At 51.3% G+C, this 24,038-nt stretch overlaps 1 protein-coding gene across 1 annotated transcript; it reads left to right on the top strand.

Moving 5' to 3' along the window:
* The first annotated feature begins 13,598 nt into the window (after positions 1-13,598).
* CCDC120 (coiled-coil domain containing 120) lies at positions 13,599-19,363 on the top strand. Its single transcript, XM_074278659.1, is given in 13 exon segments — positions 13,599-14,317; positions 14,489-14,556; positions 14,558-14,620; positions 15,629-15,745; positions 15,930-16,098; positions 16,101-16,223; positions 16,334-16,390; positions 16,477-16,568; positions 16,570-16,655; positions 16,806-16,904; positions 17,435-18,379; positions 18,381-18,440; positions 18,656-19,363. Coding segments are annotated over 13 exon segments (2,043 nt in total). The 5' UTR covers positions 13,599-14,268; the 3' UTR covers positions 18,771-19,363.
* Positions 19,364-24,038: the final 4,675 nt, after the last annotated feature.

Raw genomic sequence — 24,038 nt, 5'->3', positions numbered from 1 at the left:
CTTTGGGGCTAATTGTTCTTTTAACGTTTGGTAGAATTCACATGTAAATCCATCTGGTCCTGGGGATTTTTTCTTAGGGAATTGATTAATAGTTTGTTCTATTTCTTTTTCTGAAATGGGACTATTTAAGCAATTTACTTCCTCCTCTCTTAATCTGGGAAGCCTATATTTTTGGAGGTAGTCGTCCATTTCACTTCGGTTATAAAGTTGGGCAAAGTAACTCCTTATTTCTCTAATTTCCTCTTCATTGGTGGAAAGTTCTCCCTTTTCATTTTTAAGACTAACAATTTGATTTTCCTCTCTCCTTTTTCTGATCAGATTTACCAAAGGTTTATCTATTGTATTTTTTTTTTTTTTCATAAAACCAACTCTTAGTTTTATTTATTAGGTCAATAGTCCTTTTCCCTTTGTAATGGTCTCTTGGGAATACAAACCTAGTAGACACTCTGCTGGATCAAAGGGGATCCACAATTTGATAGCCCTTTGGGGAATAGATCCAAATTGCTCTCTAGAATGATTGTGTCAGTTTACAACTCCACCAACAATATATTAGTGTCCCAGTTTTCCCACATACCCTCCAACATTTGTCATTATCTTTTCCCTTTATCTCAGTCTATCTGAGGGGTATGTAGTGGTACTTCAGAGTTGTCTTAATTTGCATTTCTCTGATCAGTAATGTTTAGAGCACCTTTTCATATGGCTACAAATAGTTTCAATTTCTTCGTCTGAGAATTGTCTGTTCATATCCTTTGACCATTTATCAATTGGAGAATGGCTTGATTTCTTATAAATTAGAGTCAATTCTCTATATATTTTAGAAATGAGGCCTTTATCAGAACCCTTAAATGTAAAAATCTTTTCCCAATTTATTGAGTTTATTTTTATAGAAACTTTTTACCTTAATATAATCAAAATTATCTATTACAAATTCCTTCCTTTTCCACAGATCTGAGAGGCAGACTATCCGTTGTTCTTCTAATTTGCTTATCATATCACTCTTTTTTTAAAAAATTATTTTAAATTTTATTTTATTATATCTTTTTATTTACAAAACATATGCCTGGGTAATTTTTCAACACTGACCTTTGCAAAACCTTCTGTTCCAAATTTTCCCCACTTTCCCTGCACCCCCTCCCTTAGATGGCAGGTAGTCCAATACATGTTAAATATTTTAAAATATATGTTAGATCCAATATATGTATAATATTTATACAGTTATCTTTCTGCACAAGAAAAATCAGATCTAAAAAGAAAAAAAAAACCTGAGAAGGAAAACAAAAATGCAAGCAAACAATAATAGAAAAAGTGGAAATGCTATGGTGTGAACCACACTCTGTTCCCAGTCCTCTCTCTGGGGGTACATGGCTCTCTTCATCATTGAACAAGTGGAATTGGTTTGAATCATCTCATTGTTGAAGAAAGCCTCATCCATCAGAATTGATCATCGTAGAATCTTGTTGCCATGTACAATGATCTCCTGAATTTGCTCATTTTACTCAGCAGCAGTTCATGTAAGTCTCTCCAGGCTTTTTGAAATCATCCTGCTGATCTTTTCTTATAGAACAATAATATCCCATAACATTCATATACCAAAATTTATTCAGCCATTCTCCAACTAATAAGCAGCCACTCAGTTTCCAGGTTCTTGCCACTATAAAAAGGGCTGCTACAAACATTTTGGCACATACAGGTCCCTTTCCCTTCTTTAGTATTTCTTTGGGATATAAGCCCAGTAGTAGACTGCTGGATCAAAAGGTATGCATAGTTTGATAACTTTTTGGGCATAGTTCCAAATTGCTCTCCAGAATGGCCGGATTCTTTCACAGCTCCACCAACAATGTATTAGTGTCCCAGTTTTCCCACATCCCCTCCAACATTCTGCATTACCTTTCCCTGTCATCCTAGCCTATCTAGGTGTGTAGTGGTATCTCAGAGTTGTCTTAACTTGCATTTCTCTGATCAATAGTGATTTGGAGCACCTTTTCATATATCATATCACTCTATGTCTAAATCATGGACCCATTTCAATCTTATCTTGGTGTACAGTGTTAAGTGTGGGCCACTGCCTAGTTTCTTCCATACTAGTTTCCAATTTTCCCAGCAGTTTTTGTCAGATGATGAGTTCTTACCCCAAAAGTTGGGGTCTTTAGGTTTGTCAAACACTAGCTTGCTAGAGTCATTGACTATTTTGTCCTGTGAATCAGACCTATTCCACGGATCGACTACTCTATTTCTTAGCCAGTATCAAATGGTTCTGATGACCACTGCTTTATAATATTGTTTTAGATCTGGCACCACTAGGCCACCTTCATTGGCATTTTTTTCATTAATTCCCTTGAATTTTTTTGCTCTTCCAGATGAACTTTGTTATTATTTTTCTAGATCTATAAACTCATTTCTTAGGAGTTTGGTATGGCAGAAAATAAAATTCAAGCAAACAACAAAAGAAGTGAAAATACTAAGTTGTGATCCACACTCAGTCCTCTCTGGGAGCACTTGGCTCTCCATCACAAAACTATTGGAACTGGCCTGAATTGTCTTATTGCTGAGAAGACCACGTCCATCAGAACATCATATGATCTTGCTCCGATTCTTACTCTTAATAGCAACTTGGGTCCCAGAGGGCAAATACTCCTTCTCCTTTCAGGGTCTGATGGGTAGCTGAGGAGTTGCAGCTTTTAATACTGCCACTTACATGTCCCAAGTAGTGTGCTCCCATTTAAGCCACTGAAGTCTTTTTTTTTTTTTTAATCCTATGTACCTTTTACAAGGGAATCTTAAGATTTGGATAAGATAAGGTACAGCAAGAAGAGTTATCTCAAAGCTTTCCCTTCAAACCAGGTCACACGTTCCCCTTTGCACACACAAGGTCCCAAGGAGAGTGGGTTTTGATTTAGAGTACAATGGCAGTAAGAGAACATACATGACTAGAGGCTGTCTCCTGAGTCCTGGCCCCAGTAGTCCTTTTTTCCCTTCAGGGAGTAAGTTCACCCCCGGTGAGCCCCTCTGGGGCTCTGAGAATCGCTATCTTTCTAGATTCAATACATTCCTTTTCTCTCCATCATGAGAGGCCACCATCCCTGAAGCTGCCACTATCGTTGAGCGATTATCTTTCCACATTTGACTGCAGGGCTGCCTCTGTGAACAACTGCTACTACTGTGGTGGCCACTGCTATGAACTCCAGTTAGAGATGTAATATCACACTCACCTGGACACCTTAGAAGATTCATTTACCTCAGATGAGGAAAGAATAAATGTAAAAGAAAGAGCTGGCGTGTGCTCCCAGAGACATGGCAGCCAGCTTGATGATGTAATACTGCTTGCCACCAGTCCTCCACCCAGAAGCTCCCAGCAGTCTTGACTCACAACTAAGGAAAGAGGAGAAACTGATAGAACAAGAAGTCTATTGTGCATATATTCAGTTCTGGCTCAATACCTCCTGAGTCATTGGTTCTTCCCATTCCTCAGCCACTTAAAAACCCTTTCATCATCACATAATACCAGCCCCTTAGTCATCCATGGCTGAAAACTGGTTTTGAAAGTTTCACATGTTGCTAATATGGAAATATTTTTACAAGACTTCACATGCATAATGAGTATCCTATTGATAGGGGAGGGACTGGAGGGAAGGAAATCATCTGGAACTCAACACTGTAAAAATGAATGTTAAAATATTAAGTTTTCACTTCCAGTTGATCAACGATGGACAGAAACAGCTACACCCAGAGAAGGAACACTGGGAAGTGAATGTAAACTGTTAGCACTACTGTCTACCTACCCAGGTTACTTATACCTTACCGTGCAACAAGAAAATGGGATTTACACACATATATTGTATCTAGCTTATACTGTAACACATGTAAAATGTATGGGATTGCCTGTCATCTAGGGGAGGGAGTGGAGGGAGGGGGGGATAATTTGGAAAAATGAATACAAGGGATAATATTATAAAAAAAATTACTCATGCATATATACTGTCAAAAAATTATAAGTATAAAATTAAGAAAATAAATTATAAAAAAAAAATTAAGTTTCACATGATGGATTATAGCAAGGCAGGAAATATCTGAGCGCACATTCTATAATCCAAGGACACATTTAAGCATGCTCTAAATATTGGGCCCCAATTGGTCCTTCGTTACACTCGTACCAAGATACGAGCTCTATGGGATACCCATGTGGATGCATGTTGAAATCTGGATGATAACATTCTTCATTTACTTGGTCTTTCTCAAATGGACACATTTCTTTGGGTGCTGACCTCTCCTAGGAGTCTGAGTGGTGTCCAGGAGCTCCATGCAGTTAGCACAACGCTGTCCACAGAGAGGAGCACCTGGAGGATTTCTCCGTCCTTAGGCTAGGACTAGGCACCAGATTGCTTCTATCACAATGCAGAATTCCTTCAGCGAATGGATCTCTTTGTGTGTTATACCTCCATGTCCACCATGTTCATTGACTGAGGGAACCAATGGTTTCAGATCCTCAAAGGAGTAGAGAATGGTCTTGATATATCTGAATGAATGACACTTTCTAAAAGTGCCCATAAGGTGCTGTTTTGTTTTCCTGATTGTATACGTTTCTATATTTATATGTTTTAGATATCGGTGTATATGTATATACCTTTGTTTAATTGCAGCCTTTTCTAGGGTTGGGGATGGGCAGTGAAAAGAAAAAAACCATTAAAAGTGCAGAGCTGAGAATAAAAGAAAATCTAACAGAAGGAGGAGGAAAGCTGGGTAGTTTCGAAAACAATGTCTCAGATTTATCATATAGGTTTTCTTGAAATGAAAATTTATTGCTTTCTTTTGAATCCTCCCTGCTGTGTTCCTCTGTGTACAAGATAAGGGAGTAAAACGAAAAGGAGAAATATTAAAACAAAGTAATAAGACTGGAAACAATATTTAGTATCTCACAGCAAAATTGAAAATGCGTCAAAGCAAGATGACTGTTGGTTAGTTTGTTGTCGTTTTGTCTCAGAGAGGGCCAATGTGATTTCAGTTTTGTTGAGTCAACTTACAATGTATCCAACTATGGCTGCTCTGACTAAAATGTTCTCCCACAAGTCAGATGCAAAGAGTTCCAATGAACATTTTGGTTAGATTTTCTAACTTTGTACATCTCAAGTTTCTTTTGAGCGCCCTCAATTCTGCTTTGCTAAGAGAACAATGACCCCTTCCCTGATAAGGGCCCACCATGTTGAGTGGTCCCAGAGCCAGCATCTCCCAGAGTTCTTCAGAGAGACCTTGAGAGTTTCCTTGTACGCTTTTTTTCGAGACAGCATGTGAGCGCAGGCCCTATGTGCGTCCTCCATACAATCGTTTTAGCAAATATACATTTGGTGTTCAAACAATGTGGCCAGCCCACTGGAGTTGTGCTTTCTGTAAGAGTTGGGATGCCGGGCAGTTTAGTTCCAGAACTAGTGTCTGGTATGTTATCTTTCCAGGTGATCTTCTGAATCTTCCTAAGACAATTCAGATGGAAGCGTTTCAGTTTTCTGGCATGGCGTGGTTACACTGTCCAGGTTTCACAAGCATATAACAGTGAGGTCAGCACAATGGCTCTGTAGATCTTTACTTTGGGAGGAAGTTTAATACTTCCTCTCTCCCACACTTCGGAGTCTCCCAGACACTGAGCTAACTCCAGCAATTTGTGTGTCAGCTTCGTTATCGATCTGTACATCCCTGGAGAGTATACCGCCAAGGTAAGTAAACTTATCCACGGCATTTGCTGTAGCCTATGGTTCCGTGTATTGATGCTATGGTGCTGGCTGATGGAGCACCTGTGCTTTCTCCGTGGTAATTCTTAGGCCACAATTAACACAAGCAGCAGAGAATTGATCCATACTTTGTTGCATCTCAGTTTCAGAGGCTGCAAAGAAAAAATCAAGGACCAACACCCCTTTCCGCTTTAGTTTTGGCTTGTAGACTTTTCAAGTTGAAAAATTTACCATGGTTCGGTCCTGACTTTGATGCCACATGCGTCCTCATTGAAGGCGTTTGACAACCTGGCTGAAAACATCATGGATAAAAACCATGGGAGCCAGCATATGGTCTTGTTTTACTCCATTGGTAACTGGGGAAATGCGAGAGCATCGCAAAATCCATTGGCTACACCCCAAGCAAATGTGCCATCATGGAAGTGATGTACAACACGGATGCTTTTTTCTAGGCAGCCAAACCTTGACATAATTTCCCACAAGCCCTCATGATTGACAGTATCAAGGATCTTAGTCAAATCTACAAACATTATATGTAGCCTTGTGTTTTCTGCTCCTGGCACTTCTGAAGTTGGGCAGAAAACAGCTTTTCAACCATTCCCCGTCCCTTCTGAAGCCACACTGGCTCTCAGGTAGATGACTATCTTCTAGGTAAAGGATCAGCCTTTTAAGGAGAACTCTGGCAAGAATCTTCCCAGCAGTGACTAAAAAAGAGACACCCCCCCCCACCCTGTGATTATTATCAGGCAATCCTATTCCTTTTACTTTTATAGAGCTGAACATTGGCGGCGTCCTTGAACTCCTGGAGAATAGCCTCCTCTTGCCGTATGACCCAGCATTTTTCAATCAGATTTTGGATGAGCACCTTGTAAATCTCAGCTGGAATAGAATTAGCACTAGGTGCTTTGCCACATGGAAGGAACATAACGGTAATCTGTTGAAAACACTATAGAAGTGTTTTGCCCGGCTCTCTAGGATCATGTCCTTAGCACTAATCAATGTGGGTCCATCAGCACTGAGTAATTGAGATCCACCATAGGTCTTTGGCCCATAGATGACCTTCAGGGCTTCATAAAAGCACTTTGGCTTTCTTCTTTCAGCATAATACTGAATTTCATCTGCTCCAGATGAGCAAATGCAGTGCTGTGCACCAGATCTCTGAAAGCTGTCAACTCCTTTTCTGCTCCACTCATGTCAACTGGATGTTGGCTCAACTTTCCTTCTAAGATAGCAACAGATTGTGCTTGCTCAAAGAAGAACTCTAACCTGTTGACATTCATTCTGGCCACCAATGCCTTGAGGCCATTCCTTTTGTTGAATGTGGCTACTTAACTTGGAGAGGATAAACTTATATGATCCGTCCAGCATTCTGCTTCATACATTGCAAGATCACATAAAAATCATTGGACTTCCTGAACACTTTGTGCACTCCCCTCCCCAACCCCCCCCCAAAAAATAAAAAAAGAACCTAGACCTCCTATTTCAAGAAATCTTAAAAGAAAACTGCCCGGGTGTTTTAGAATCTGAGGTCAAAGGGGAAATAGTTACTTCCTGATAGATACCCCAAAATAAAAACTTCCACCAATGTTGTAGCCAAACCTCAACCCTTTAGCTCCAAATAAAAAGCACTTGTAAGTAGCCAGAGAGGATTTGTGTACTGGGCCATCATTTGTACCACACATGATTTCATCACCACTATAATTATAAAGCAGTAGAGCCCTGGAAATGAAAGTCCAGAAGGCAATAGATACAGACTTAGGATCAAAAATAATTTACCCAGTTTAATAGAGTAGAATACTTTAGGGGAAAATAAAGACTTCCAAGAAATCCTGATGAATGGACCAGAACTGAGTAGAAATTTTGATGTATGAACTTGGGAGTCATGAGAAACATTTCTCACAATATTTCCACAAGCGATCTTCACCCATGAACTACATCTTTATGATTTCACAATTAACTGAGATTTGCAGAGAATATATGATCCCACAGGGATCTATTCTATTCTAATATTAACTTGTTTAAAACTTTGTAATGTAACTTTTATTCTCCTTTTTTATCATTTGAAAACATTAATTTTGCATTCCTTCCCCCAATTGAAAGAAAAGAAAAACAGAACTTATAACACATATGCATAGTCAAAATGTATTCTCATGTCAGCCCTGAATTCATCACCTTCCTGTTAGGAGGTGGGTAGCACTTCATCATCATCATTCTCAAGTTATGGTTGCTGAATTTATCAGCGTTTGTAAGATTTTGCACCAGATCCTTATTGGAGCTCTCTGTGCATCTTTCTGTTTCAAATGTGGGGGGGGTTGGTGTTTGTTCTTGTAAACATCATATTGTTCAAGTTTGCTTTCTAATCCATTCTGCTATCCTCTTCCATTTCATAGGTAAGTTCATTCTGTTCATCTTTAGAGTTGTGCTCATTAATTTTACATTTTCCTCCATTGTATTCTCTTATGCTTTTTCTTTTCTTTATTTCTCTCTCCTCTTTATAAAGAAGAGGGTGGTGGGAGATATTTTAACTTCTAGATTTGATGCATTCTACTTCTGTTCCCCTATCCCTCTCTTTTGGTCACCCTGAGCCCAATCACGGATTCATATTCTTTTTTTTTCCCCTTTTCTTTTGAACTCTTCTTTGTGATTGTGCCCTCTTTACTTAGTTTTGCTTAGGACTAACTGTGCTAGGTGGTGCAGTGGCTAGAGTGACAAGCTGGGAGTCAGGAGGACTTGAGTTCAAATACCTTTGTGGGAAAGTCACTTCACCCCGTTTACCTCAGTTTCCTCACCTGTAAAATGCCCTGGAGAAGGAAATGGCAAACGACTCCGGTATCTTTGCCAAGAAAAGATGGGCTGACGAAGTGTCAGACATGACCGAACGACAAATTTCTCTGTTGATGATCCCTCTCTCTTATTCCTCCCCACCACCTTGTTCAACCCCTTTTATCTCCTGTTTCTTGTTCAGTGAATACTCAACTCTATGTCCGTGCGAGCATGTGCTTCCTTTCCTCCTTTGACCAATTCTAATGAGAAAGTGGCCCCTGCTCCTTCTCTATCCTCCTTCTTTGGAGAACTGCAGATCATGTGAGAATATTTGCTTCCCTTCCTCTACCTTTCCCTTGTAAGATATTTGTTTCCCTTTCTGGTCTTTGAAGATTATCAAAACATAACCAAACCACTTAGAGGTTCTCTAATTAAATTCCCATTGTCACCTCTGATGAAAACAGGGTTCAGAAGGACAGATGGAATCGCTTCCTTATATTAGAACCACTTGTTTTCCCCTGCTTAGTCCTTAGCATTTTCCATTCATGTTTACCCTTTTATACTGCCACTGAAGGCAAAAGAGAAAAGGAGATTTGGCAGGCGGATGATGCAGACGGTGAGTAAGGGTCTAATGGGATCTGCACTTTGGGATCACAGCTGCTGTGTAATACAGGAATGAGAGAATGACGGGTGTGCAATACACCTCCCAGGGGTTAAAATGATTTGCCGGGAGACTCACAAAGCTAATCAAATAGGCTTTAAAGTGAAAAGGACTCAGAAGGAAGTATACGGCCTCTGTAGATTCCCCCATAGGGAGTAGCCATGATATCAAAAACATTAGTGGGATACCCCAAAACCTCCTAGCCAGTACACAAAATCCGACGAATGAATGAATGAGCAATGAAATGCATGGTATGGATTTTCATTGCAGAAATGCACACAGTAGGGGTTGAATGAAGAAGGGGAACTAGAGATCCTAGCGCAAAGATGCTGATCTCTTGGGGATCACTGAGATTTGGGGGGATAGAATGGGATGAGTGAAATCAGGCTGGGGATGAATAGATTCCTCATTCAAAAGCAACTCATAAGTGAAAGCGTGATGGCCATGGGCTTCATGGTGGATTAAGAAGACAATTCTGGAAGACAGCATGGGGAGTCAAGTAGCCGGGGAGTCTAGAAGGATCAATTTCTCCTCTCCGCCATCTTGGCTCTGCCCCCTAGAAGTCCTGCCTACCACAGCCCGGCCATGTGACCCAGGTAATATTCTTAGAAGGTGCTGCTCAGCATCAGCAAAAAGCCCCCGACATTGGTGAAATCACAGATTTAGTTAAAACCCAGAAGTCTGGGAGAAATGGGAGGAGAGAAATAAGGAGGAGAGCACTTGGGTGGGGGGTGAGGGGGGAAAGGCTAAGAGGCAGAACCAGAAGCCATGTTGCAAGTATACTCTAAATCATCCAGAGAGAAATGGGACCCACGGTCATGCTGGGATCATCGGAGGGGCTTTCCATTGTCTGCATACCTTCTGGAGTTCTCTGACCAAAGCAGAGCAGCTGAGAACATTTTCGCCTCGCGGAAGGGGCTGCTTCCATGAATGTGATGTGACCCCATAAGGGCGTGAGGATATGGAAATGTAGAAATGTGATGTGAACTTTGGGTCAAGGAAGGAACAGTGCATTGATTGGCTAATCCCAAACTGGGGTGGTCAGAGGAAGTGTTTCACTCTTTCCCCCAAACCTTACATACACACACACAGACAGTCATTGCCTCAACCTTCCCCCAAAACCTAATGTTAAACCTAATTCCAAGGAGTAGCAAGGTGGTACAGTGGATAGAATACTGGCCATGGAATCAGAAAGACTTCTTCCTGAGTTCAAATCTGGCCTGGCTGTGTGACTCTGGATAAGTCACAGTGATATGTTCTGTGCTGTGGGATTTTTTCACCAAACGATGGCCAACACCGAAAGAAGAGTTCACGCTGGCCGTTCTCTCTGGCAAAAGGTAGATTTATTTAGGGCTCAAGGTTTCAGACAAAATGAAGCGATTCAATAGACACCAGGAATGATAAATAGGAAATAGAATGGGAGCGCATAGGAAAGCCAAGTGCCTCAACTCCCAATTACCCAGGAGAAGGGAGCCCCCATGAGGTTGGGGCATGTCCTCAGCTGGCAGGCTAAATCCTGAAAGGGGCCCTAAAAGCGCCTTAAAAGAGTTGGCTTTAAGGAGAAGTGGGGTGGGGAAGCATGGTGGAGTTAGGGGAGATACCACGCGGCATGGGGAGGAAGGAAAAAGACCCCAGAGGCCCCATGGTGGAGTGACCCAAAGGAGGGCAGAGTCATGGGCCATGAGCTGTCTTATAGGGGAAATTGAGCCTCAGGGCTGTGGCTGGCATTCTTGACAGAACATAGCAAAGTGAGACTCCTGGAGACTGGGGTGGGGGGGAGCTTGGGCATTTGACCTAACTTGGATTTCAGATAGGCCCACCTCCCCAAAGTGTTTCAGAGTGACTCTCTTGGTCCAAAATAACCTTCAGGGTCTCGGCAACTTCCCCCTGCATGTCTCAGTTTCCTCATCTGTAAAATGAGCAGGAGAAGTAAATGGCAAACTAGTGTCTCTCCCAACCGGGATCATGAAGATTTGAACGGGACTGAAAAGTGACTCCTATCAGACCCCGGGCCTTTTTGGTCTGAGATACAGCTCCATCTCTGGTCACGTTGTTCAGCACTCACTGTCCCCAGGCAACTCCCAGTCACCTTGAAGAGTGTCTTTGCAACCAGAAAGGAATAAATTGTAACTGATGATGGACAAAAGGGCCTCAGGGTCATCTGGGGTGGGAGTGATAGAGTGAATGGACTCCTGCGGAAGATCTTCGCCCCAGCGGCAACTCAGTATCCAAAGGGCCCCGTGAGGAACAAGCTGACTAGGTGGAATTATCTTGTGCTAACATTATCTTGCCACCCTGTACCCAGGCTCTCGGTTTCCATATCTGGAGGTTCACTTGTAGCTATTGTCTCCTGGGGTTGTGCCGCCCGTGCCCGCTGAGCTAACTGATGCACGGTTAGCGCACTTAGTAGCCTTGGCTCAAGGCCTTTCCCATAAAGTGTCCCATGGCCCCTTTGTTAACAACCAGTCCATCGGGAACTTCGCCTGCTTGCCCAGCGTGGCGATGACCTCCCCGGTTTGGCTTGAGCTTGGGAGGCGGTTGGGGACCTCATCTGAAGCTCTGGCTCTTGGAAGCTCCAGAAAGGTCTTGAGGGTCTGGAGGAGGCGAGAGGCCGGAACTTTCTAGATGTGGGTGGAATGGCCAGGGCCAAGAGCTTGGTACTGAGCTGGGGTGGCGGGAGTGGAAGGTGGTCAAGAAAGTGCCTTTGGAGTGGCCCTGTGTGGTAGGTGATCAAGGTGGAGATGGGCTTTATGGGAACCCCGGGAGGCACTCGGGTGTGGGAGTGGGAGGATCTCACGGGCAGTGCTTGGGGACAAATTGGAACCCAGCATCCCTTGCTTCAGCCTGGGCCTCCAAGGTTAATGGCCTGGGAGCTGAGCCTTGTTTTGTTTCCTTGAGGCTTGAATGTAGGGGGGTGTGCGTGGTGGGGGGGGGGGTCACATCGGGAAGAGGTAGGGGTTCCCGAGGTGAGCCAGGACACGTGGAGGGCAGCTTGGACCGCAGGAGGACCCCCACCCTGCTCCATCTCAAGGAATGGAGAGGGGAGAGGGGCGGGGCCCGGAGCAGGCCGCGCTCCCGCTTTCCCCGGGTCCCCGCCCTCCAGGCCCAACAACAGCCGCGCACGCGCGTTCGGGGACGCGCCAGGGCGGCCGCGCGCACCCTGGCCGAAGACAGGCGGCGGAGCGAGCCGCGCGGGGGCGCGGGCGGCCGGGGGCGCGCAGCAGAGGCACGAACCCGAGTGCCCCCCCCCCCGCCTGCCCCCCGCCTCCTGGCTGGGTCCCCCAGATCAGCCCGCCTCTTTCGCTCCCTCCAGCGCCAGTCCTCGGGGGTCTCCTTTCCCCCTCGGGCCCGGCCCCCAGCCGCGGTGAGTGCGAGACGGGGAGTGGGAGACTGGGAATGGGGGGGGGGGGGAGAGGGAGGAAGCAGCCTGATGCCCCTCCCCCGTCCCGGCCCCCTGGGGGGCAGCCTGGCAAGCTCCCCCCGCCCGGCCCCTGTCCCTGATTCGGGGGGAGCCGGTCCAAAGGCGGGGGTGGTTCCGTTGGGCAGTGCCTAGGGAAGGGAGCGGAGGGGTGGGAGCGGGGATGTGACGCCTTCCTCTCTTCTCCTCTCCGACCTCCCCGCCCCGCCCCTCGGGGGGGGGGGGGGTGAGGTGTCTCGGGGCTGTGGAGCCTGGGGCTCCAATCCCCCACCTGTCTCCACCGGTTCTCCCTGCCGGGGGGAGCTCTGGGGAGCAGGAGCACAGGACGGGTCAGGTCGGTGGGCTCGTCTCTCGGTGCTAGGGGACAAGCCAGCTGGCAGGAAGTGGACGCACCCTCCCCCCCAAATCTAGCCCTGGTGGCGGTCCCTTCGTCTCCCCTCCCCCGCAGCATCAGTTTCCCCAATATCTATCTTCTGGAAGCCTCGGCCCAAGGAACGGGAAAGTGAGGCTATGGAGGGAGGGTCGCCCCTCCCGCCTTTTCTCCCCTCGGCCCTGGGGCCGGATCGGGATGGGGCCAGGAATTCCTGGAATCCAGGGCCCGCCCCCCGCCCCCCCTTTCCTACTAGACCCACCGCCTGAAATTCGCGGGGCAGGTCTGGAGGTTAAGGAGCCGGCCCGGGCCGGCCCCCCCTCCCCCGTGGGTGGGCTTGCTACCTGGGGTGAGGGCGGGGGTCTCGTGCCGAGGGCGGGGGTGGGCCTGCCTTCTGCCACGCCCTCAGCCTTACCTTTCCCCTTCCCCACCCCCTCGGACCTGGGCCACCAGGCAAAGGGTTAAAAGGTGGAGGTTTTCTCCTCCTCCTCCTCCTCCTCTTCCTCCTCCTCCTCTTCCTCTCCCCAGCCAGCCGACTGGCAGGTTACGGGCTTGGCCTGGGCTCTTGGGAAAGCCTTCCTGCGCTGCTGCTCCCCGGCCTGAGCCCCACAAGTGGTGAGGAGGGGGGGCGGCTGGGGAAGCGAGGGCCCGGGGAGGCCGGGGGGATGCAGGCAGATGGCTGGCGGTCCGGGCTCCGGAGTGGGGAGGGTGCTCCCCAGGGGACCCGCAGCAGCGCTCTCCTCCCACAAATGCCGGGGGGCCGACCTAGGAGCTTCTGGGGCGCTTGCCCACCTCCAGGAGATGGCAGGAGCTCCTCTGGCTGCCCCGAGGCGGCCGGGGGTCCCGGGAACCCCTAGAGGGTTGAGCTTTGGGGGGGCCTTTGGGGCCAAGGGCTTGGGCTACTGGGGGGAGCACAAGGAATGGAGCCCCCCGCCCTGGGCTCAGGGGAACGACCAAGTGGGGAGGCGCAGGAGGAGGAGCTCCCTCTTCCTGGAGCCTTGTTTATCCGCCTCCCCTGGACTTTGCTTCAGTGCTCCCTGACTCATTCCTGGCCCGGAGCTAAGGAGCAGAGGCGGCCCTGGGGGGCGCAGAAGCGGGCCGGTCCCGGCTGCCGCCTGCTCTGGCCCCCCCAAGGGGGGAGGCTGGCCAAGGGGAGAGGGGGGGAGAGAGCGCCCCCCCCCAAAAAAGAAAGAAAACCCAAACCCAACCCTAGCCAGGAGGTAGGAGTCACTTCCCGGGGCTGGGGGGAGTGGCCGAGCCCAGCAGCAAGAGCTTCTCCTCACCCAGGCCCTGGCCCCCGTCCAGCTAGAAGCCTGTGCTCCCCCTCTCCCGCCTTAGGATGGAGGTCAGAGGGCAACTCATCAGCTCCCCGAGCTACAACTGTCCAGGTACAAGCGGGGGTGGGGGTGGGGAAGGCTTCCAGGGCCCCCCGCAGGGACTAGATCCCGGGTGGCAGGGAGACTGGATCCCCAGGGTGTGGCCCGGGATCCTGGCGGGGGGCGGAGGCCGCAGGGCCTGCAGACAACGGCCTCCAGCCTGCCCCTTGGCCCACTGAACAGCGCTGCCCCTGGAAGAGAGCCCCCCGGTGAAGGTGGAGAGACTCCGGGTGCTGCTGGAACGGCAGCGGGGGCCTCCAGGAGACCCTCACCCTGAAGCTTCGAGAACTCCGGAGGGTCTGCCTGTTGGAGGCGGTGGGTGAAGGGGCCCTACTGCATGGGATAGAGGGCAGCCCCTATGATGACCCCCTTCTCCCACCATGGGAGCCCCCACGGTGACCCCCTTCCTCTATGATGGGAACCCCCATGATGACCCCTTCCCCACAATGGGAACCCCCCATGATGACCCCTTCCTCTATGATGGGAACCCCCATGATGATCCCTTCCCCCACAATGGGAACCCCATGATGACCCCTTCTCCCACCATGGGAACCCCCACGATGACCCCTTCCCCTGTGATGGGAACCCCCACGATGACCCCCTTCCCCCACGATGGGAACCCCCATGATGACCCCTTCCTCTATGATGGGAACCCCCACGATGACCCCCTTCCCCCACAATGGGAACCCCCATGATGACCCCTTCTCCCACCATGGGAACCCCCACGATGACCCCTTCCCCTGTGATGGGAACCCCCACGATGACCCCCTTCCCCCACGATGGGAACCCCCATGATGACCCCTTCCTCTATGATGGGAACCCCCACGATGACCCCCTTCCTCTATGATGGGAACCCCCACGATGACCCCCTGACCCCTTCCCCCACAATGGGAACCCCATGATGATCCCTTCCTCTATGATGGGAACCCCCATGATGACCCCTTCCCCCACAATGGGAACCCCCATGATGACCCCTTCCTCTATGATGGGAACCCCCATGATGACCCCCTTCCTCTATGATGGGAACCCCCATGATGATCCCTTCCCCCACAATGGGAACCCCCATGATGACCCCTTCCTCTATGATGGGAACCCCCATGATGACCCCTTCTCCCACCATGGGAACCCCCACGATGACCCCTTCCTCTATGATGGGAACCCCTACAATGACCCCTTCTCCTGTGATGGGAACCCCCATGATGACCCCCCTTCCCCCACAATGGGAACCCTCATGATGACCCCTTCCTCTACGATGGGAACCCCCACGATGACCCCTTCCCCTGTGATGGGAACCCCCATGATGACCCCCTTCGCCCACCACAGGAGCTGACAGGCCGACTGCCTGCCGAGTACCCCTTGGAGCCTGGGGAGCAGCCTCATCCCATCCGGCGCAAGGCTGCCCCTCTCCCCCCTCAGTCCCGGGGACTCTGCCCCTCTGGAGTGAGTGTCTTAGGTCCCTCAGGATGGGGCACTGGAAGAGGGACCAGAACCAAGGGTGTGGAAGTTGGAAATAAGAGGTCAAAGTTCAGAGGGCCAGCCATAAGAGCAGGGGTTGGCTGGGAGGGTCCAAGTTCCTAGCACGAGGACCCATCTTTCCCCTTTCCTTGGTCCCTCCGGGTTGCAGATGCTCTCGCTGGAGACCCTTGAGAGAGAGTGTCGGTTCAGAGGCAGATCGCTGCCGCCGCCAGGGCGCCTGGCCTTGGCCCCGGAACTGAGTGTGGAACAGCGGCGGCGGCGGCGGCAGGTCCAGGCGGATGCGTCTCAGAGACTTCTGGAATTGGAGGAGCAGCTGAGGCTAGCCGGGCCCTCCTGGGCCTTCCGCTCACCCTGCTTCCTGGCCAGACCCAGCCTCCTCTACCAGGCCACGGAGGTCCCGGATTCCCCGGGCTCAGGACCCGAGTGGCCCAGCTTAGCCAAGGTGAGCGGGATGCCCGTCCGGCTGACTACCGGCGGGGATTGGCCGAGGGGTAGGCGGGCGGGCCTGGGCAGCTGGCGGTTCCAAGGGTGGCCCCTACCTTCTTCCCCTAGATGACGCCTCTCGCTCGGAGAGCAGCTCTCTCTCAGAGTCGGCGAGCCACGAGAATGGTGAGTGTGATCTGTGACGGAGGGCTGGGAGGAACCAGGAGCTCAGCTGCCCTACCGAAACGTCCCCCGTCTCTCCTCGCCCTCAGAGGACCCCCACGGCGAGCGGCCTTCGCTCCCCAAGGCCCGGGACCAGCTGCGGGCGTCCATATCGGCCGGGGGCAGCCCCGAGCGTAGACAGCCCCTGGAAGGCGACCCCTCCTCCGCCGGTTGCTGAGCTCTATGGGGACCTGAAGAGCCGGAGGAACTCAGTGGCCAGCCCTACCAGGTGATCACGTGGGAAAGAGTCGGACGTTCAAGGGGAGGGTCCTCGAGGCGGCAGGAGGAGTGCCCCTCGTGCCATGGGCTCTTCCTGCTGCCAAGTGGCTGCGCGCCCCTAATTAGCGCCCTTGGCCCTCTGCTTGTCGCCCACCGGCAGCCCCACCAGGACTCTTCCCAGGAGCATCTCCAGCTTTGAGGGTAGAAGTGTTCCCGCCACACCCGTCCTGGCCCGGGGCCCTGCGCCCCAGCTCTGCAGGTAAGGCCTCCCCTCTCCCCTCTCCAGATACCTGAAAGGATGTGTGGAATCATGTGCTTGAAAGGGCAGTGCAGTAGTTAGAGAGGGGTTAGAGGGGGAGTTTTGAACCCAGGGGGGGCCAGGGAATACTGAACTCAGATGGGAGAAAGTGACCTCTTCCGCGGGCCTGGGCACCTCGGTCACCCCACGTGTTTCATTCTGTGCATTTTAAACCTTGATTCTTCTGGGTGGGATTCCACGGCTGCCAGAGCAAGCCGTGCCACCAAAAAGGCAAGGGACTCTCTCGTGGCAGGCTCCGTCCTCAGCCGACTTAGAACCAGCTTGCGTAAGACGACAGCCCGTCGGCCCCTGATGGGGCTCATGCCTCGTCCGGTCCAGACCCTTTGCTTCGCCGAAGGGGAAAATGAGGCTTTGGAGGGAGAGGCCACCTACTTGGGCTTTGACCTGGAGGGAGCTGCTGGGGGGGGCCCCCCCGGTTCTTTCTCGTGGGCCCTGCTGTCTCACTGTGTTCCCTGTCTCTCCTGTCCCAGGCTGGAGGGCCTTCACTCGCGCCAGTGGTCTGGCAGCCAGGACTCTCAGATGGGCTTCCCACACACGGACGGCCCCTGGGAGCGCGCCTTCCTCCTCTCTGGCCGAACCCGCCGGAGCAACAGCTCCGAGGCCCTGTTGGTTGACCGAGGCGCTGGGATCTCCAGCTTTGCGTGTGCTCGCCTGCCCCCGGAAGGGCCGCCGGTATCTCCGCCGTGCAAAAGCAATGAGAGTATTTTTGAGCGAGCGGCCCCAGTACCCCCCCCGGCCTTCTCTTCTCGAACAGCTGGGCCTCCGGACCCTCCCCGGGCCGCCCGGCCCAGCTCGGCCGCCCCTCCGGCTCCCCGGGGGCGGCCCCTGCCAGCCTACGGCGACCTTCTGCTGGATTACTACCTGGCCCGGGGTGGACAGTGCTGGGCCGAGGGCCCGGGCCACCTTTCCTGCAGGGACAGCCTCCTTGTCTTCTTTCCCCCAGCTCCTTCCGCACTGCACGGGGATGGCGGAGGTGGCATTGGCAGCCCCCTCCTTCGAGCCAAGGACCCGGTGCCCCACGGAGGCCCCGGGCGCGGGCTGAGTGGTCGTGCCAAGTCTGACGACGGCGGCCCGCCGCCCGGTTCCTTCTGGGCGGGCCCCGGGCCAAGCCGTTACCATGGTCAGCCAGACCAGGCGGCCGCTGACCTCCGGGTCGGTCACAAGGCTCTGGCCCTCGAGGGCCTCCGGGACTGGTACATTCGAAACTCGGGCTCAACGGGAGGGGCTCCCACGGCGGGCCTCCACCCCTCGGCCAGGGGCCTCCTTCCGGAGGGCCAGGCCCTGCATCCTTCCCCGTTCCCCTGGCATCACTCTAGCTACCCCCAAGGCTTCCTGCTGCACACTGCCCACGGCACCGCGGCCAGCCCCGAACCCTACCTGGGCTACGCCGGAGTGGCGCTGCCTTCGGCGGCGGCTGGCGGCGGCGGCGGCCCTACCTCACTCCCTCAGCTTCACGGCGCCTCCCGTCTCCAGCAGGTACCGAGCGAGGGTGACCAGGGGAAGGGGGTTCTTGGGGTTCCGGGGCGTGGGGAGGTGGGGCCGAGGGGAGCCCGGTGGACCCTGTCCTCTGCCTGCCACCTTTGTTTTCTCTAACGCCGATCTCTTCTCTCTCTGTCTCTGGTTCCATCTGTCCCTCTCTCTCGCTTCTCTTTTGTCTTTCCACTCCTCCCTCGCCCTTCCCCCACCCCAAGACACTATGCAGACTTCCTGTACCCCCCAGAGCTGAGCTCCCACTTAAGTGACCTGGCACTGGAGGGGGACCGGCCCCTGGACTCAGATCCTCGAACCCCAGGGACGTTGGTCTGACCTTTCTGCCCCTGGAGACCCTGGTCCGCCATCTCAGTAACCCTAGCTCCACCCTGGGGGTGCTGGTCTAGATTCCTAATGTCCCATCTCCGCAAAACCTTTCCCTGCACGGAACCCAGGGATGCCACTCCCTCACCCCACCCTTTGCTTCCTGACCACCCTTCCTCCCAGATCCCCCCTCCCCCGCGACCCGCCTGGGTCCCGGCTGATGTGAACTACGCAGGGCCCCTCCTCTTTTTTCTACCTGCTCCAAGGAAGTGAGAGAACCTCAAACTCTGGATAGCAATCTGACCTGTGACCTTCCCCTCCCCACTCTCCCCAGATGGAGGAGGGGGGGCGTGGGCGTTGGGGGGAGGGGCCAGGGCTGGGTGCCCGCGCCAGCGAGGGAGAGGCCAGCAGCCCAGAACCCATCTAACCCGTCGTCCTCCTGTGTCTCCTTTCGTTGCCATCAGGCCTTCAGCTGGAAGCAGGTACCAGGCTCAGCCATCCTGGTTTGGGGGCAGGGGCTAGCTGGCGCCTCTGGAGACGGAGGGCTTCAGCCCGGGGCGAGATGCCGCTTCCACGTCTTGGGGGTCGGGGCAGAAGGCCCAGCAGCCGGCAGAGGTCCCCTGCGTGTGCCACTGTGAAGATCCTAGGGGGAGGGGGGACACGGGGAAGCTCCTTAGCGGGCAGCCGCGGCCACCCCGCTGCGTCGGGACACACTCGACGCCATCCCGGCCATCGCGACGGCGAGGGGGGGATCGCCCGCCCCTCATCTCCTGAGGATGAATGGCACGGGGGGCCCCCCGGACTCTTGGGCTCCTCCTCTCCAACCTGCACATACGTGTTGTTGCCCCTTCCTTATCCAGACGGCTTCACTCCCTGGGGAGGGAGTACAAATGGCCCCCCTTGGGTGGATCTCTCCAGACTCCGGGGGGGGGGGGCAGCAACACTGGAACACTAGGGGTTTCTATAATAAACAGGTGAATGGTACTGGCCTCCACTTCCCTGATTGTCTCCAGCCTCCCCCCAAACCTCCTTTCCCCTGCCCCTTTCAGGATCAAGCCTGGCGTTCCTCAGGCTTTGGACCTTTTAAGAACTCAAAAGGTGATCTCATTTATTCTAGGGGATCTGATGTTGATCTCACTCTGGATCTTATAGTGATCTCATTCCCTCTAGGGAATCTCATTCATTATAACTGATCTCATCCACTCTAGGGGATCTCATTCAAGGCTTTCTCTCATTCCACGTCGGAGGCAGAGACTTGGAACTACAGGGGGAAACTGAGGCACTCAAACTTGTAGGAGGGACTTATGGTAGTTACAGGTCCCCAAAGTCCATGAAAACTAGTTCAAAGCCTCCTCTCCTCTTTAACTTTAAAGCCAAGTGAAACATGCGCTTGTCTTCCACCCCCACGTGGTTGCCCTGCAGAGCTCCGCTCCCACCGGGGCTTCGGCCTCCCTGACCTTTACCCTTCCTCCTCTTGCTACCCTGCACCAGCCGCACTGCCACTTGGTGCCGTGGTTTAACTCAGATTCGCACCCCATGTTCAAATGTGCCCCTGCTCCGTCGGCGGCTGTGTCCTGAAGCCCCCCACCTGGAGTACTCCCACCTTCCTCCACATTGGCTCCTACTCATATGGGCTGGAAAGGAGTCACCGATCGGGGTGGAATGGGTTCACCACAGACTTTTGTTGGAATCTTCACTGGGCCCTCACCAGAGCAAGGCGATCGGTCCGTTTCTGTCCCCACGTCGACTTGCCAGCCAGGTGGCCCAGTGAACGGCAGGCCTGAAGCCAGGGGGAGCCGAGTTTAAAGTCAGCCTCAGACATTTCCTCCCTGTGTGAACCTGGCCGGACCACTCGACCCTGTTCACCTCAGTTTCCTCATCTGTCAGGTGAGTTGGAGAAGGAAACGGCCAACCCTTCAGGTACCTCTGCCAGGAAAACCCTAAATGGGGTCCCAGCCACCCACAACGAATTCCCGGACAATGGCCATCTGCTCTCCCGCTCACACCCAGGGCCCTTCCCAACTCTTTCCTTCATGCTCAGGATTTCATCGGCCGCCCCCCCCCCCCAACCCTGTCAGCTGAGAACCTCATTCAGATTTCACTGAAAAAACTGAGCTCTTCCCCTCACTCAGCTCTCACTCACTACTCAGGAAACCCTAGTGACTCCATCACCTCCAGGATCAAATCAAGACCTAGCACCGCCTTCTGCCATTGCCTCATGCCTCCCTTCTTCCCACTGCCTTTCCATGCTAACAACTTATTCCCAAGCACCATGTGTGTCCGGTAGCACTGGCCCCCTGGCTATTCCTGCGCAAAGCGCTGGCAGCTTTCTAAACAGCCCCCCATGCTTGGATGGCTCTCCCTCCTCTCCCACCTCCTGGCTTCCCGGGCTGCCTTCAGATCTGGCCTTTTCCTGATTTTCCTTAATTGTAGGGCCTTCCCTCTGTTAAGGACCTCCCATTAACCTATCCGTATCATGGGTTGTCTCCCCCGTTAACCTTGCCAAGGGCACCCCCATCCTCCCAGACGGGCAACTCCTTACGCTCGCTCGGGCCAGCGTTTGCCATCTCACCCTTCCCGTCCCAAGTTCTTCACTCATCTGCCCACAACTCTAATTCTGGCCCTCCCGCCCTCCACCGCCCCGGGTGGCTGTGAAAATCAACTGAGGTAACACTGGGAAAAGCACTTCGCACAGTGCCTGGCACAGTAGCCATTTGGTGAGTACTTATTCCCTCTCCTCTTTCCTTGCTCAGTTATTCTGAGTGGGCTCCAACTCTCTGGGACCCCATTTGGTGTTTGCTACTTTTGTTGTTTTTGGCCATTTCCAGCTGGGTTTGAGTCTTGGTGCTCCCATTTGGGGGTTTCCTGTGATGAGACTAGAGTGTTCTGCCATTTCTTTTCCCAACTTATTTCACAGATGAGGAAACTGAGGCAAACAGGGTAAAGTGACTGACCGGGGTCATGCAGCTAGTAAATGTCTGAGGTGGGATCTGAACTCAGGAAGAGAAATCTTCCTGACTCCAGGTCCAGCACTCTGTCCCGTTGCCCTGCCATGCTGCCCATTTCCTCCCCTCCAGACTATCACAATAGTCTCCCTGGCCCAAGGCTAGTCTCCCTGCCTTAAGCCTCCCCCCCCCCCCGCCCCTGTCCATCCCTTAGCTATCAAGCAATTTGCCTAAAGCCCAGAGCAGTCACTCTCCTGCCTAATGAGTTCTAGTGGCTCATTAAAGATGGTATATGAAGTCCGCCGCTTGCACTGCTCTGCTCTGCCAATTTCCGGTCTTCCTATGGCTTCCCCCACTTCACAGATTCCCTGATCTAGTAACATCGGTCTCCTTGAGATCCCTGCAACGAGCTCTTTCGTCTCTCATCTCTGCCCCTTTAACCCTTGCACCAGAGGGTCCCTATTCCTGGAAAGGTCTGTCTCTCTCCTCCACTTCATTTTCTTGACTTTTTCCAAGAGTCAGCTGACGTCACATCTGCGGGATTCTCTTGCTCTCTCAAGGCCTCCCTCCTTGGGCCATCCCCTGTGCCACCCGCCTCTGTCTGTCTCAGCCTTTCTGGGCATTTTGTGCCCTCCATGTTTAACTGAAGCGTAACTGTCGCCCTGTTTCCAGTGGCTCCTCAAAGAGCCAGGAGTGCCTACCCCCTATTTCACAATTTTATAAAGTACTGATCAGTGGCGGAGTCCTTCCTGCTAGTCCCATTCATGCATTCTTGGGTTCTAGTCCAACTGGCTGGTTTATTAACATAGAATATTCCACCACCTACCTCTAGTTCTTTGTGTTTACTGTTCCCCCTTGGCTGGAGTATCCTCCCTCTTTACCTTTACCCTTTGAAAGCTCAAATTTCCTTAAAGGCAATTCAGGTAGTAGCCATGTTTCTTATCTTCTCAGCTGAATTTCGGAATGACTTGTCTATAGACAGTCCCACTGTTAAATAAGGAGAACAAAGATCAGTATTTAGACCAGAGGGCAAGAATGGGAAAGCCAAAACGTGGCTGACCTTTAAAGAGCTCCCATTTAACTCGGAGAATCAAAAACTGGGGAAATGGAGAAAGGCACAAGCATCTAAAGGCAGAGTTCTACTTCCTCTCGAGGTGCTGAACTGGCATTCGGGGATTTCCCCGACCAGAAAGCCAAGAGCCTAGAAACTTTCGAATGAAATTGTGCTGACACAGAGGGTGATGGGAAAAAGGCGACAAGAGTATAGAATATTGTTTTTTTAAAGCTCCTCTATGGGATCACAGAGAAGCAGCCTGACTCGGTGAATGTAGCCAAGAAGACCCGAGTTCAAGTCCCAGCTATGTGATCTGCACAAGTCGTACCATGTCTCAGTGGACCATGTGGAAGAACCCCTAGCAGAAGGAATACCCTCACTGAAATCTCAGACTGGACTACAGAATGGAGGATTGGGGCAGATCCAGGGTGCTACCATCCCACAAAACAATGAGTGGTAGTGAATGGGAAAATGAATTTACCAAAAGCATGGCACGCAAGTCTATGCTAAACTAAAAGTGTCGGGGACATTACCACATATATAACAAAGCATATTCACCAAATGTGGCATAGAGTTCTCATCACATTCCCAAAGAACAATCTCTTGGGAAGTAATGGAGAAAAGGGCTCAAACAGCAGGTCCTTCCTCAAAGGTGTTAAGGTAGACTTCTGGATACCAAACTTACACATACTATACAATAATACAACCGCGATGGCATAAAATGGAAAAGTTTTTGTACAAAGTCAATGCAGCTCAGATTATAAGGGGAACTGGTAAGTGGGGGGAATGATGCTCAGCAAGTAGTCTCGAAGGAATAGAGTCACATTTCTAAGAATAAATAAGAACCATTGTCCATTGATAAGCAGTCAATGTGCACAGGCAGTTCAAAAAAAGGAAGAAAGCCAAACTTCAAATCACTAACTTGCAAAATGCAAATTGACCCAACACGGAGTTCTAGTTCATGACCATCAGATTGCCTAAAATGATCACAAAAAAAAAAAAAAAAAAAAAAATAGGAAATGACAATTGCTGGAGAGGATGTGGAAAAACAGACGTCTTGTGGCTCTGTCAGTAGAGCTGGGAACAGGTTCAGCCATTCTGGAAAACAATGTTGACTATTCTTCAAAAGTTAGAAAACCCAGGAATCCCATTTCCAGGTCTTTGTCCCAAAGGGATCAGAGAAAGGAAAAGGACCTACATGTACAGAAATATTTATAGCAGCTATCTCTGGTAACAAAGAACAGGAAATTGAGAGGGAGGGGAATGGTTAAACAAATAGTA

This window comes from Sminthopsis crassicaudata, chromosome X (genome assembly GCF_048593235.1).
Source record: "Sminthopsis crassicaudata isolate SCR6 chromosome X, ASM4859323v1, whole genome shotgun sequence".
Lineage (NCBI taxonomy): Eukaryota > Metazoa > Chordata > Mammalia > Dasyuromorphia > Dasyuridae > Sminthopsis > Sminthopsis crassicaudata.
This window is presented reverse-complemented; position numbering and strand designations above follow the sequence as displayed.